The sequence below is a fragment of the Procambarus clarkii genome, chromosome 48, assembly GCF_040958095.1.
Source record: "Procambarus clarkii isolate CNS0578487 chromosome 48, FALCON_Pclarkii_2.0, whole genome shotgun sequence".
Lineage (NCBI taxonomy): Eukaryota > Metazoa > Arthropoda > Malacostraca > Decapoda > Cambaridae > Procambarus > Procambarus clarkii.
In genome coordinates, this window is record NC_091197.1 from 18,777,539 (window position 1) to 18,790,825 (window position 13,287).

Here is a 13,287-nt window from a genome sequence, read left to right on the forward strand (position 1 = left end):
CGCTCGGCTGACCGGCTCCCTTGCTCGGCCGACCGGCTCCCTTGTGGTTGGGGTTTTCCTTATATGCCATCGACTGAGGTTAAGCTCCCAGAAAGGAAGGCATAACAAAACAAACCCCACATGGTAAAAAACTAAAACAGAACACCGAACAGAGAGGTAGAAACTCCCTACAATCCCAAGGAAACAAGCAAACAAGCAAACATCACACTTTACTGAGGCGCCGATCGTCCGTGCAGCCCTCCTCGCCCCGAGAGGGGAAGGGGGGGCCGGACTTCACCACACTGGCTGCCTAGCATCAGTTTGGAAGTTAAGCTTCAACCAACGCGAAAAAACCGCCGACCGGTGGAAAGGAGGGTTGCCAGGGAGCCTCCGGGGTTCACCCAGAAAATGGTGTTTCACTACATTCAATGCTGGTTTTCTGTGGAAGCCCCTATGGCTCCCTGGAGCTTCATACCCAAAGAGAAGGAAAAGAAAGGGCTGACCCGGGAGGCGGCCACCACAAACTCCGCAACGCGAAGCCAAGACAACAGGCTGCAACCTGCGACCCAAGGCAACACAAGAACGCACAGGAGCAGACACATGCACAAAGAACGGGCAGCCAGGAACCTGTACGACCCCCAAATCTTCATGCCCAAAGTGAGCCCTAGACTTCACCAACATGGCAGCGAAAGCTGCAAACATCCGAACAGCTTGGGCTCAAGGATAGACTGCAGGCTGGTAGATTTAAAAACTCTGCGGATGACCTGGGACACCCGAGCCCTGAAACAGGGAACGAGGGGAACCGGATCAACCCAAAGCGCATCCCCAGTCACAGTACGCAGGTAACGGCAAAGAGCCGCAACCGGACAACACATGAAGCACCCCCATCCGAACCAAGCATCAATAACCCAAGGACCCCCCGGAAAGCAGCCGTCTCGACCGTCGCCAGGACACAGAAAGGCTGCAAATGTACAGGCCTACCACCAGTACCAAAAGAGCGGAAACCCCTGCATCGGAAGAGAGCCGGAAGCTCCCCGACCCGACCCACAGATGCCCATGCCAACAAAATATGGCCTAAGAAAAACAATCTTGAACCGAAGGGGCTACCACAAACTGAGGAGAAGAAGATAAGAAGGCACCCTGATCAAGGACCATGAAGGCTCAGGCGACGCATGAGCAAGCAGGAGGTGAAACAAAACACGAGAAAGCGTATGGAATGGGGCGGATGTGACGTCCACCCCGAACACAAGCCAGAGCGGCTCCACCAGCGCCACACGATACGAGGAGACAGTAAGAAGCATCAAATAACAGTCCTGAAACCCAAGAAAGGACAAGACAACCCGATGCGAGAGAGAAGATAACCTACGAAGAGCAAGAAAATGGTGAATAGAAACACTAGGAACATCATACTGTCGCTGAGACGAAGCTCGCAGGTGGGACACCATCAACGAAGCCACCTGATCACCATAGAGATGGTGATACACCCGCATCAAGCAAAAGTGGTGACTGTCACCCTGAGACAAGGGCGCACAGCAATCTTCAAACCCACACGAGGTGGGCTGGAACTTGGAAGACACATCCATAGGTCCACCAAGCCCTGACAGGGTTTTCCAGGGCACGTAGGATGACTGCTATAGGAAGCCCGGGCAAGGTGTTGCTACCCTGTTAGACCCAAAGCTAACAAGGGGGATGATCAAATCACTGAAACCCATACGGGGGCCAAGTAAAAGACCACCAAAATATTATAAGTGGACCTATAGCCACACCAGGCAGACTCCCACCAGGCAAACAAAAAGTAAAAGAAAAAACGCAAAAGTACCACATCTCCGGAGGAAACAGGAACCGGTCACTGCATAGGTAAGCTGGCTGTGTAACACCGTTGCCCCAACCAGCAACACTACCACTCCCTACCCAAGGCCAAACAAGAACCACAAAACCCCAGCTGGCCCCAAGGGCAGGGTAAAGGCCAAGCAGCAAAAATCCTACAAAAATAGCGTCCTGAAAGCACCGGGGAAGATAACTCTGACAAGCGGCACAGCAGCGAGGTGTAATGTTTGCTTGTTTCCTTGGAAATTGAGGGAGTTCTGCCTCTATGATCGTTTTTCGGTTGAAATTTTCTTACCATGTGGAGTCTGTTTTCCTATGCCTCTCTTTCTGGGTACCTAACCCTGGTCGATGGCAGATAAGGAAAACCCCAAACCTCCGGGTTTTTTTCCCCCAGGGTCAGTGCTCCCTGTGCCTCTTTGAGGGGGTCAGGTTCTGGCTTGTGGTGCCCGGTAGGCTGATCTCCATTGACTAATGCCCTGGTCTAATGTATCACATATTAGCCCAATAGGGCCTCGTAGCCTGGTGGATAGCGCGCAGGACTCGTAATTCTGTGGCGCGGGTTCGATTCCCGCACGAGGCAGAAACAAATGGGCAAAGTTTCTTTCACCCTAAATGCCCCTGTTACCTAGCAGTAAATAGGTACCTGGGAGTTAGTCAGCTGTCACGGGCTGCTTCCTGGGGGTGGAGGCCTGGTCGAGGACCGGGCCGCGGGGACACTAAAGCCCCGAAATCATCTCAAGAAGAATCTCAAGATAACCAATAGCTCCAAGGGAGCCGAAGAGACTCCCCCACAGAAAACTAATGATTTCGAACAAACTTACTGTCACAGTCTCTCCATGACCAACTTTAATAACCGAGTCACCACCCTCATGCCTAATGGACTCTTTGAAGTCTTGTATATCTCGTCTTGTCCACATGGAAGCAGGTGCAATATTTTGGCACGAATCTGAAATACAAAAATATTGCTGAAAATTATTACCCAGTATACATGAAAACACATTATCCTATGATAAGGCCCTAAAGCAGAGAATTTTTATTTTGAAAGCTCTATTTAATTTATTACCAGAATTAAATGTATTTAAAGCAAGAAACAAATTGAAATTCCAAACAAATAATTAATCCCCCATTTTAGACAATCTATTCATCTTCCAACACTTCCTATACACAATATCAGAGGTACCTAACCCATACCACTATATACTGATTATGGCATCTGTGGAGACAAAGACAATAGTGGAAAGGGTCATTAACACTCTCCCACTAAAACCAGAAGGCCCATTGGCACAAACAATGAAAACTGCCCAAAGGTGATGGAAAAGGGGGTCAAGGGAAGCAGGAGTTAAGATTGTAATAAGATTATAATATAAAATTGCCTGTTGGCAATTTTAACTACAGGGATATGGAAATGGGTAATAAAGAACACCCACTGGAGTGATGAAACCTTGACAGTAAAATTGCTGCACTTCAGACAATAACTCTTTGAGGCAACATATCACAGAACCAATGAGAGGCAGAGGACTTACCAGCAACACTAGACTTGGTGCTTGCCCAAAATGAGTCAGATATCAAGAAGATATAAGAGTTGCCCCTAGGTGCCAGTGACCATTGCATTTCATGGTTTGATTACATAGTTAAGCTAAACGAGAGGGGGTAGTACACACCTAGAAATTGGTTGAGGAATGCTTGAGAATACCAACAAAGGGACTACAAGCAGGCAAAGGCGAGTTTAACCTTTGGAAGTTTAATAGGAGGAAGTTTAACCACCGTGCTGCACCGAGTTTATTGTGAAGTTCCCCTTTTGCGCATGAAATAAAGTGTTCCCAAAAAATTATTTTTTCTTCATAAAATTTTAAATTCACTTCCCTGAACATGTCTATGTAAAAATAAATACCAAATTCCCCATACTTTGGCTGTGGGGGACGTGGACAAGGTGCGCTGTGATGTCATCAGGGCCAGACATGGTCACATGGGCCATTCAAGCACCGGGTGTTGCCACAAATATATTTTCAATTATTTGTTCTATGTATTTCCAATGTGGTTTTATTTGTTGTTTTTTTCGTATATGATACATATTTTTGTCCTTTACAATATGTATACAGTAGAACGTTCATAACTGGTCTATGGAACTGTGATACATGTGTCAGTAATGTGTCCACAATAAATGTTTATTGTCGCAATATTACTTGTTAAAAAGTCACTAAAATGACAATATATACAGTTTCACACACTATTTACACAGTAACACACTGTATTACACACTCAGTACTTCGGAAGTGAGTAATAATCAACGAAGTAGTCCATGGTGCACAGTGCAACTTCGCTCTCGTTGCACCAGGTACTGATAAATTTTCGCTTCCCATTTCTTCATTTTGTGTGCTTTCACATAACACACTCACATACACCCTTGGCTTTAGTACTTGAAGGTTTTATGTAGCCAAGCTTGTATAGCATTAGGTAGTATTGAAAAGATTATAGGAAAAGATCAATTTGTAAGGTAGTCTTGAAAAGATCGCTTTGTATGGTCCCACACAGGAAGAGATTCAGCTTGCCTCAAAGAGTGTCCGTCAGTCTGGAAGAGATTCAGGTATTCTTGAAAATATCTATGGAAAACACCACCATGGAAGCCGCTAACACTGTTCATCTAAGCTGCTTGTATCAGATGCATCATCACTGAATGCAAAAAATGATTCATCTATGTATCATCTAAATAAATTGGAGATAGCATAGGATTGTAGGGGTGACGCTCAGAGCTACAACTGGATACGCTTGCTGTATCGTTATCTTGAGGTTATCTTGAGATGATTTCGGGGCTTTAGTGTCCCCGCAGCCCGGTCCTCGACCAGGCCTCCACCCCCAGGAAGCAGCCCGTGACAGCTGACTAACACCCAGGTACCTATTTTACTGCTAGGTAACAGGGGCATAGGGTGAAAGAAACTCTGCCCATTGTTTCTCGCCGGTGCCCAGGATCGAACTCGGGACCACAGGATCACAAGTCCAGTGTGCTGTCTGCTCGGCCAACCGGCTCCCGTTCCCGCTCTCGTCCTCATAGGTGTTGTATCACTTGCATTCGACCTTTGTGTTAGGTCCTTATTGCGCCTAGCTTCACCAATATTATGACCCTTATGTTCTTCAAACAATAAGGTTTGAATTTCACCGAAAGAGCTTTATCTTCAACACGCGTCAGACAGGTGTTTGGGAGCCAGAGGCGCGTTCTGCACCCATGGTTGCTCATTCAGTACTAACCCAGCCAGCAGCCCTAGGGCATTCTGGGAATTTTTTCCAAGATGGCTGCCTCTCACTGGAGGTCCTAAGAGTCCATTTCGTACACAACCAACCTTGCACACATTTAGAATGGGTACGGAAAAATCAAAAAGTGTTTTCTCGGTTGGCGCAGTTTCCCGCTGACCGAGAATACTCGGCTGGCGCAGTTAAGTGGTTAATAAGCCCAAACCCAGAGGTTTAATAGAAGAATGAATTAGAGGGCAATTTGATGAACAAGACAATTGAACTCATGGCCCATAAATGAGTAGGTGCCACAGAACAGTTCATCCCACTAGCGAGGAAAGTTCACAAGAAAAATAAGGCTATCCCTTAATTCAATGGGCTGTGAAAGAAAGAAAGAAAGAAAGAAAGAAAGAAAGAAAGAAAGAAAGAAAGAAAGAAGAAAGAAAGAAAGAAAGAAAGAAAGAAAGAAAGAAAGAAAGAAAGAAAGAAGAAAGAAGAAAGAAAGAAAGAAAGAAAGAAAGAAAGAAAGAAAGAAAGAAAGAAAGAAAAAGAAAGAAAGAAAGAAAAAGAAAGAAAGAAAAAGAAAGAAAAAGAAAGAAGAAAAAGAAAGAAAGAAAAGAAAGAAAGAAAGAAAGAAAAAGAAAGAAAGAAAGAAAGAAAGAAAAAGAAAGAAAGAAAAAGAAAGAAAGAAAGAAAAAGAAAGAAAGAAAAAAAAGAAAAAGAAAGAAAGAAAAGAAAGAAAGAAAAAGAAAGAAAGAAAGAAGAAAGAAAGAAAGAAAGAAAGAAAAAGAAAGAAAGAAAAAGAAAGAAAAAAGAAAGAAAGAAAAAGAAAGAAAGACAGAAAGAAAGAAAAAGAAAGAAAGAAAGAAAGAAAGAAAGAAAGACAGACAGACAGACAGAGAGACAGACAGACAGACAGACAGACAGACAGACAGACAGACACAGACAGACAGACAGACAGACAGACAGACAGAAAGAAAGAAAGAAAGAAAGAAAGAAAGAAAGAAAGAAAGAAAGAAAGAAAGAAAGAAAAAGAAAGAAAGAAAGAAAGAAAGAAAGAAAGAAAGAAAGAAAGAAAGAAAGCATGAAAAGTGCTCAGTACTGAGCATAGAATTCAAAGCAGAGAACTTCAGCTGTGTTTTACCTTCATCCTCAGAGTCCTCACCGCCATCAGACTCACGACCATTTTCTGCAGGAACGGGACTTTCCTCTCCCCCATCTGTCAGACTTTCATGGCCAGGCTGAAGATGAAAATATTTTGAAACTCATTAATGCTAGATAAATCTACATGTTTCCTTCATTGCATTTTCACCTGTATTGGAAGCTCAAGTAACAATACAAATTTTTAATAATAATTTGTAATAATGAATCTATATCTGGTACAAGTTTATACAAAACAATTTCAATGCTGTGTCCATTTCTAAGGCATCTTCCAGCAAGCACTTCAGCACATGTGTCTACACTCAGTGATATCTTTTCATTACAAATTGGCTCCATATTTTTTAATGTATTTGCTTTCATATATATATTTATGATATATATATATTTTGGCACAGAGCCATTAAACCTCCAGTTGTTTAATTTACCATGTCAATCTTTTCTTTCATATTTACCTAACTATATATTTCTTTTTCGAATGGCTTATTTATGGCAAGCATGGGTGTACATTGGAGCCTAGTACAAGACACCAAATTACACACACAAATTGTGCGCTTATTTATGGCACACAATCCACCCAATTCTATGGACTGAATTGGGTGGAGCTTGCCAGGCAGCAAGTACCAAGGAAAAAACACCAAAGGGGTACTCAATGGGACTGAGAACAGCCACAGAACATAATCCCTAGGAAGGGAAAATTAATGATGAGTTAATTGCTCCAGTGCCTCACAAACAATCAGCGTTGAATGTAATGAAACGCCATTTTCTGGGTGAGTGCCGGAGGCTTCCCGGAGCTATCCAGGCTGATATGTATATCCCTAAACTTTGACATCAGTCAGCGTGAATGAAGTTCTAGACCTACCGAGGACCCCGGCCAGAACCTGGCCCCCTCAGAGAGGCACGAGAAGCAATGGCCTATAGAAATGCACATAGGATTTGGAGCATTCTATATCTGCCATCGACAGGGACAGTCACCCAGAAAGGTAAGCCCCTAAAAACAAACCGCTATTCTGGTTAAAACGACTAAAATAGACAAACTAGTGGACAGAATTCCCCAAATAAAAATGAGCATGACGTAACACGAATTGTGCCGCATGTCTGCGCAGCTCCCCCCTCCCCAGGAGGGGAAGGGGGAGCCCCAAACCCCCACACCAACGATCCACCCACCAGTTCTTCGGCTGGATATCAGAAACACGCAAAAAAACGCCAACCAGAAAGAGGGAGGGTTGCCGGGGAGCCTCCAGGACTCCCCCAGATAATGGCTTTTCATTACATTCAACGCTGGTTTTCTGGAGGGGAACCCTTTTGGCTCCCCGGAGCTACTTCACGAAAGATGAAAACCATAGAGGACTTACCCGAGAGGCGGTCAGTGCTCGAACCGCAACTCAAAGTCGAGATAACAGGCTGCAACCGCCAACCCAAAGCGACACAGAGCCGTCTAGGCCTAGGAACATTAACAAGGTAGCGTGCAGCCAGGACCCTGTTTGACCGCCAAAAACTCCGTGCCCGAACATCTGCTCAGGACATGGTACCGAAAACGGCAGCAAGCGCAGCAAACTTACGAACGTCATGGGCACGGGAATAGACTGCAGGCTGGCTGGACCGAAAAACCCTGCGGACGACCAGCGAGACCCAAACCCGAGAACAGGGAAGAAAGGAAACTGGATCAACCAGAAGCGCATCCCCGGCCACAAAAGCCGTGGTGCACAAATAAAGGCGGAGAGCCGCAACCCACTGGTCAAACCACTGTGCTACGGCTAGAGGAACTGACTCGAATGCCTCCGTCGTCACCCCGGAAGGGGCAGCCCCCAAAACTGCCTGAGTCTCAGAAATCTCTAAACCTTGCCCCAATTCCAAAGCCCTCAGACGTTTCAGAATCGAAAGCAGGGGGGGGTACCAGAATGAACCACAGCAGGGGAAGAACAAGTGGGTGAACCCACTGAACCAAGGCCAAAGTGACCAACACCCCCAAGTCCAGGTCCATATAGGCAAAGCGGGGCAGCCTCGGAGCATCTGGGGAAGATTCCAACTTAGCACATTGCAGCAACCTATACCTAGCATGCAATTCCCGAGCCACCTGCACCCGAATAATGTCATCAGTAGATTGGATGAATTGAGTCACAAACAAGCAACAATGCTCGCAGGACTCTGAGTCGAAGGTGTCACCAACCTAACAGGCAGCATGACGGAGGCAAAAACAATAAGCGTCGCCCTGAGACAAAGGGACAGAGCAACCCTCAAACTCGCACAAGGCAGGAGGGGGCCCCAGAAGTTGCATCTATTGGACCCCGTGCGCCCCTGCAGGGCTTCCCAGGGCCCCTAGAATGGTATCGCTAAGGGTAAGCCCAGGCAGGCTACTACTAACCGGCGCCCAAGAGTACCAAACAAACTGCTAAAGCTGAACCCCCGAGACGTGTCCACTCACCCAAGATGTGTTCACTCACGGGGTCCAAGCAGGGGGTACCACCAAACAACAGAGGTCAAAACCCTAATATAGTATAACAGGGGCCAAGGAACACCAAGGCAGACCCCCCCCACCACCAGGCAAAAACAAAAATACTGTAAAAGAAAAATTCTGCAAGAGGACAATGTACCCAGGAGCCAGGAGGAACAGAGCCGGCCACTGTTATAGGTGAAAACTAGCTGCACAATACCCTGCGCCCCTACCAATGCAAAAACTACCTCTTACCCCAAGGTAACAAGAGGGAAAACCCCCAACACACTTGAGGCAGTCAATCACCGAGCAGCAAAAGACCAACAGAGGTAGACCCAAGGTGATTTGTGGAAGATAACTCCAAGCCCCATGGGCGGTACTTACGCCCATGTCACTCAGGGAAGGGAACCCTAAGCACACGCAGCCCGAGTACCTGTGAATAATACTCCCAGCTCGCATGCCACCGTAAGAGCAGTACTGGACACAAGGCACAGCACAACAAAAAGAAACTGGAGCTGGAGCCACACGACCATGCCAGAATCATATCGGCTGAAGAACTGCTGGGTGGATCGCCGGTGCAGGGGGTCTGGGGCTCCCCCCTTCCCCCTCCTGGGGTGGGGGGGGAACTTCGCAGACATGCGGCACAGCTCGTGTGACTTCATGCTCATTTGCTCGTTTTCATTTGGAGAGTTCTGTACTCTAGTTTCTCTATTTTAGTCGTTTTAAATTGAACAGGAGTTTGTTTTGAGGTGCTTACCTTTCTGGGTGCCTGTCCTGGTCGATGGTAGATATAGAATTCCAATTCTAAATTGCTGACGACACAACACAAACCAATTCTATTTGTTGACGACACAACCTTCATTTACTCCAGTCCTGACCCCCTTGCTCTAAATGTCACAGTGAATACTGAGCTAAATAAAGTCCATCTTTGGCTAACTGCCAACAAACTCACCCTCAACACTGACAAAACTTTCTATATTTTGTTTGGCAATAAATCCTCAAATCAAATAAATCTCAGGATAAACAATACCCAAATTTGTAACAAAGTAGATGGCAAATTCCTTGGCATTCTCATTGACCACAAGCTCAATTTCCAGGGACACATTCTAAATATAACAAAAAAAGTTTCAAAAACTGTTGGCATTCTTTCTAAGATCAGATATTATGTACTTCGCCCTGCCCTGGTGACGCTCTATTACTCCATCATCTATTCTTATCTCAACTATGATATTTGTGTATTTCTACTATTAGGACAATATCCAACTATGGCCCCAGACATCACTCGGTACCCCTACTCAAATCTCTGAATATGTTAGATATAAGTCACTGCACAGCCTCTCATGTGTATTATATATATATATAAAATGCTGAACTGTAATGTCAATCCTGACCTTAAAAGTTTCCTTGAAGATTTTAACAGAACCCCATGAGCAACACACCAGAAACATATACCTTTTTGAAATTCCAAGAGTATGACTTAATCAAACTAGAAATGCTCTACAAATCAAAGGACCCAGAATGTGGAATGACCTTCCCAAACATGTTAAAGACTGTACCTCTCCCAACCAGTTTAAGATAAAAACTAAGCACTACCTAATTAACTCCCTGCAACCTACCTTACCCCTAAAATGTCAACCCATGTCTGCTATTTTTAAACAATGCTGTTTGTCGACTAAATTGTATTTTTGCTATTTTTCTGCCATGTTCCCCCCTTTTTTATTTTTATATTTTCTCAACACAATTTATACTTTAATCTCAATTAGTAATAAGTTTTAGTCTTTAGTCTTTTTCCTGCCCGAAACGCTTTGCGTAATAGTGGCTTTAGGCATTGTATGTACTAGCTCTATCTATAAATCCATCAATGTTTGTATCACACCTTGTATGTATGTACTTTACCTGAATAAACATTTGAATTTGAATTTAGAATGCTCCAAATCCCATGTGCATTTCTATAGGCCATTGCTCCTTGTGCCTCTGTGAGGGGGGCCAGGTTCTGGCTCGTGGTCCCCGGTAGGCCCACAGAACTCCATACGCATGACTGATGCCAAAGTCTGACATTAGCATATCAGTCTGGATAGCTCCGGCGAGCCAACGGAGAAAAAACCCAGAAAAAATAATAATAATGTAGATGCGATGCCATAGCCTTACCACAACCCAGTGAAGAATGCAAACAAGAGAAAAGCTCTTACATACTTGGCCATTTATATCTTCCGTCAACTCTTGTTGCTGCTGTTGCTGGTGTTGCTGCTGCTGTTGCTGCTGCTGAAGGAGAAGTTGCTGTTGGTAGACTTGCTGCATGTATTGCTGATAATGCTGATCCTGCAGCTGTCTAATCAACACTGCTTGCTGAAAATGTTTAATTATTATTCAAACAAATACACCCAAAATAAATGGCAGAATTTGTTGTACCTCATCATAAACACTACATTTATAATGCCTTGTTATCCCAATGAACTTTCCTTCCTCAAGATGTTTATCTCTTGAAGAATCTCCTCTGACCTTTCAAAAGACTTTAGGCATTAGAATGAGCATTTGAAATGTTAGTTAACCCTTAACCCTCAAACCGCGCATATCATATATAAATGATATCAGTGACAAAACCGAAACCGCGCACATCATTTATATATGATTTCGTGTCTAGCGCTATAATTTAAACTCCCCGCCTGGGATAGGGGCAGCTATAGTACAGCCACGACCGATAGTTGCCAGATGCCACCTAGAAAAAAAATCCAGGCCAACATTCTTGGGTGTTACAGCGTCAGTATTGAGCAAGCCACCAAGGCTGGCGCACACAGCACGAGCTCACAGCACCGCTGTTCAGCTTGTGACCACAGCATCGCCTACAAATACCATAATATATATGATACTGCTATTATTTAGCAGTGATAGTATTACAGAAGCCCTCTGACTGTGATAAAACTGACCAGGATTCTGATAATAGCAGGATTGTGGTGATATTTAGCGCTGTGCTCCATGGAGGGAGGCGTAAGGCTGTGCGAGGGAGGGTTGTGGCGTCATCTTCTGACTGTGTGTGGCCACCATTTATTGACTGCACTCACCATACCAGCTTAGTGGTTCGATATGGTGAACACAAATGTAGATACTTATATATAATGTGTGTATAGAGTGTGATAACAGCGAGAGGAGTAGGTTGGGAGCCGCCATTTTGGTGAGGGAAGAGCGTCGTCTGCACGTCTTGGCATGGTGTTTACTGATGGCCACTATGGTCTTTGGGCACCATACCAGCTTATTTGTTCAGGTATGGTGAATAAAACAGGTAGATACTTATATATAATATGTGTATATAGCGTAATAACACCACAAAAAATATTGTTGAAGGACAAATATTAGTGCGTCTGGCCTTGAGGGCGGCCGCCGATCAGCTGACTGTGTGAGTAGCTACGTCTTTGTGGCCTTTACTCACCATACAAGCTTAGATGTACAGTTATGGTGAACAAAACATGTAAATACGTATATATAACGTCTGTGTATAGTGAATAAATACAGAAAGAGTATTGTAGGAGGTGAATGAGGGTGAGTGAGGAGGTGTTGAGGGAGGGAGTGGCAGTGAGTGTTTGGCGGTCACTCCTCGTTGCTTTTTGACTCACAAGACCAACTTAGTAGTTCGTTATGGTGTACAAAACATGCAGATACTTATATATAACCTGTGTATAAAGTGTAACAACAGCAAAACTATTTGTTTATTGTTTTATGAACATAATAATTGAATCACTAATATGTACACCATAATTTTGAGTACAGCGATGGTTCACACATTTTATAATATAAATATACCACAATTCACTGTATGGAATAATATTACTGCAAAAAAACTAAGAAAAAATCAATCAGAGACATTGAAATAATTAGGTAATAATATATTTGTGGCAACTGCCGTCTGACAGCTCGGGCGGAGTAGACCTCGTCTGGCGAAGGCTCTGCCAACGCCCCTTTTTTGCCACACTTCCCTACCCTATTGCGGCTAAAATATGCCACCTACGATTTTTGTTATTTTTTCCGTGATCAGGGAACAAAAATGAACACTTCTATAAGACGAAAGAATTTTTGGGAATTTTTTTTTTTGTTGCGCCTGTGGGTGTGAATTCCATTTGGGCCCCTAGCGGTTTGAGGGTTAAACCATGCACATTGTATATATACAATTTGAGTAACTGTTACCAAACCACACACATTGTATATATATATACGACTGAGAGTGCTGCTCATGATTTTAAAGTCCCGTGTGGAGCCTATGCCACTCTTTCTAACTTCAGAATTTCTTTTAAATAGATGGATGGCGAAATACTAAAGAAATTGTTCACGACTTTTGTTAGGTCAAAGCTAGAATATGCAGCGGTTGTGTGGTACCCATATCTTAAGAAGCACATCAACAAACTGGAAAAGGTGCAAAGACATGCTACTAAGTGGCTCCCAGAACTGAAGGGCAAGAGCTATGAGGTGAGGTTAGAGGCATTAAATATGCCAAAACTAGAAGACAGAAGAAAAAGAGGTAATATGATCACTACGTAACAAATAGCAACAGGATTTGATAAAATTGATAGGGAGGATTTCCTGAGACTTGGAATTTCAAGAACCGGAGCCGCGGGAAGATCTCGGATGCGACCACCGAGCAAGCAGAGCCAGAAACCCAAGCTGGCAAAGGAGGA

The 13,287-nt window shown here is 44.3% G+C and overlaps 1 protein-coding gene across 1 annotated transcript in view; it reads right to left on the reverse strand.

The window, feature by feature from the left end:
• LOC123764807 (Golgi resident protein GCP60) overlaps positions 1-13,287 on the reverse strand; it is a 171,223-nt gene that overhangs the window by 30,287 nt on the left and 127,649 nt on the right. Inside the window, exon 8 of the mRNA XM_045752979.2 lies at positions 2,628-2,752. Within this exon, the coding sequence (XP_045608935.1) occupies positions 2,628-2,752 (125 nt within the window). The remainder of the gene's footprint in view (positions 1-2,627; positions 2,753-13,287) is intronic.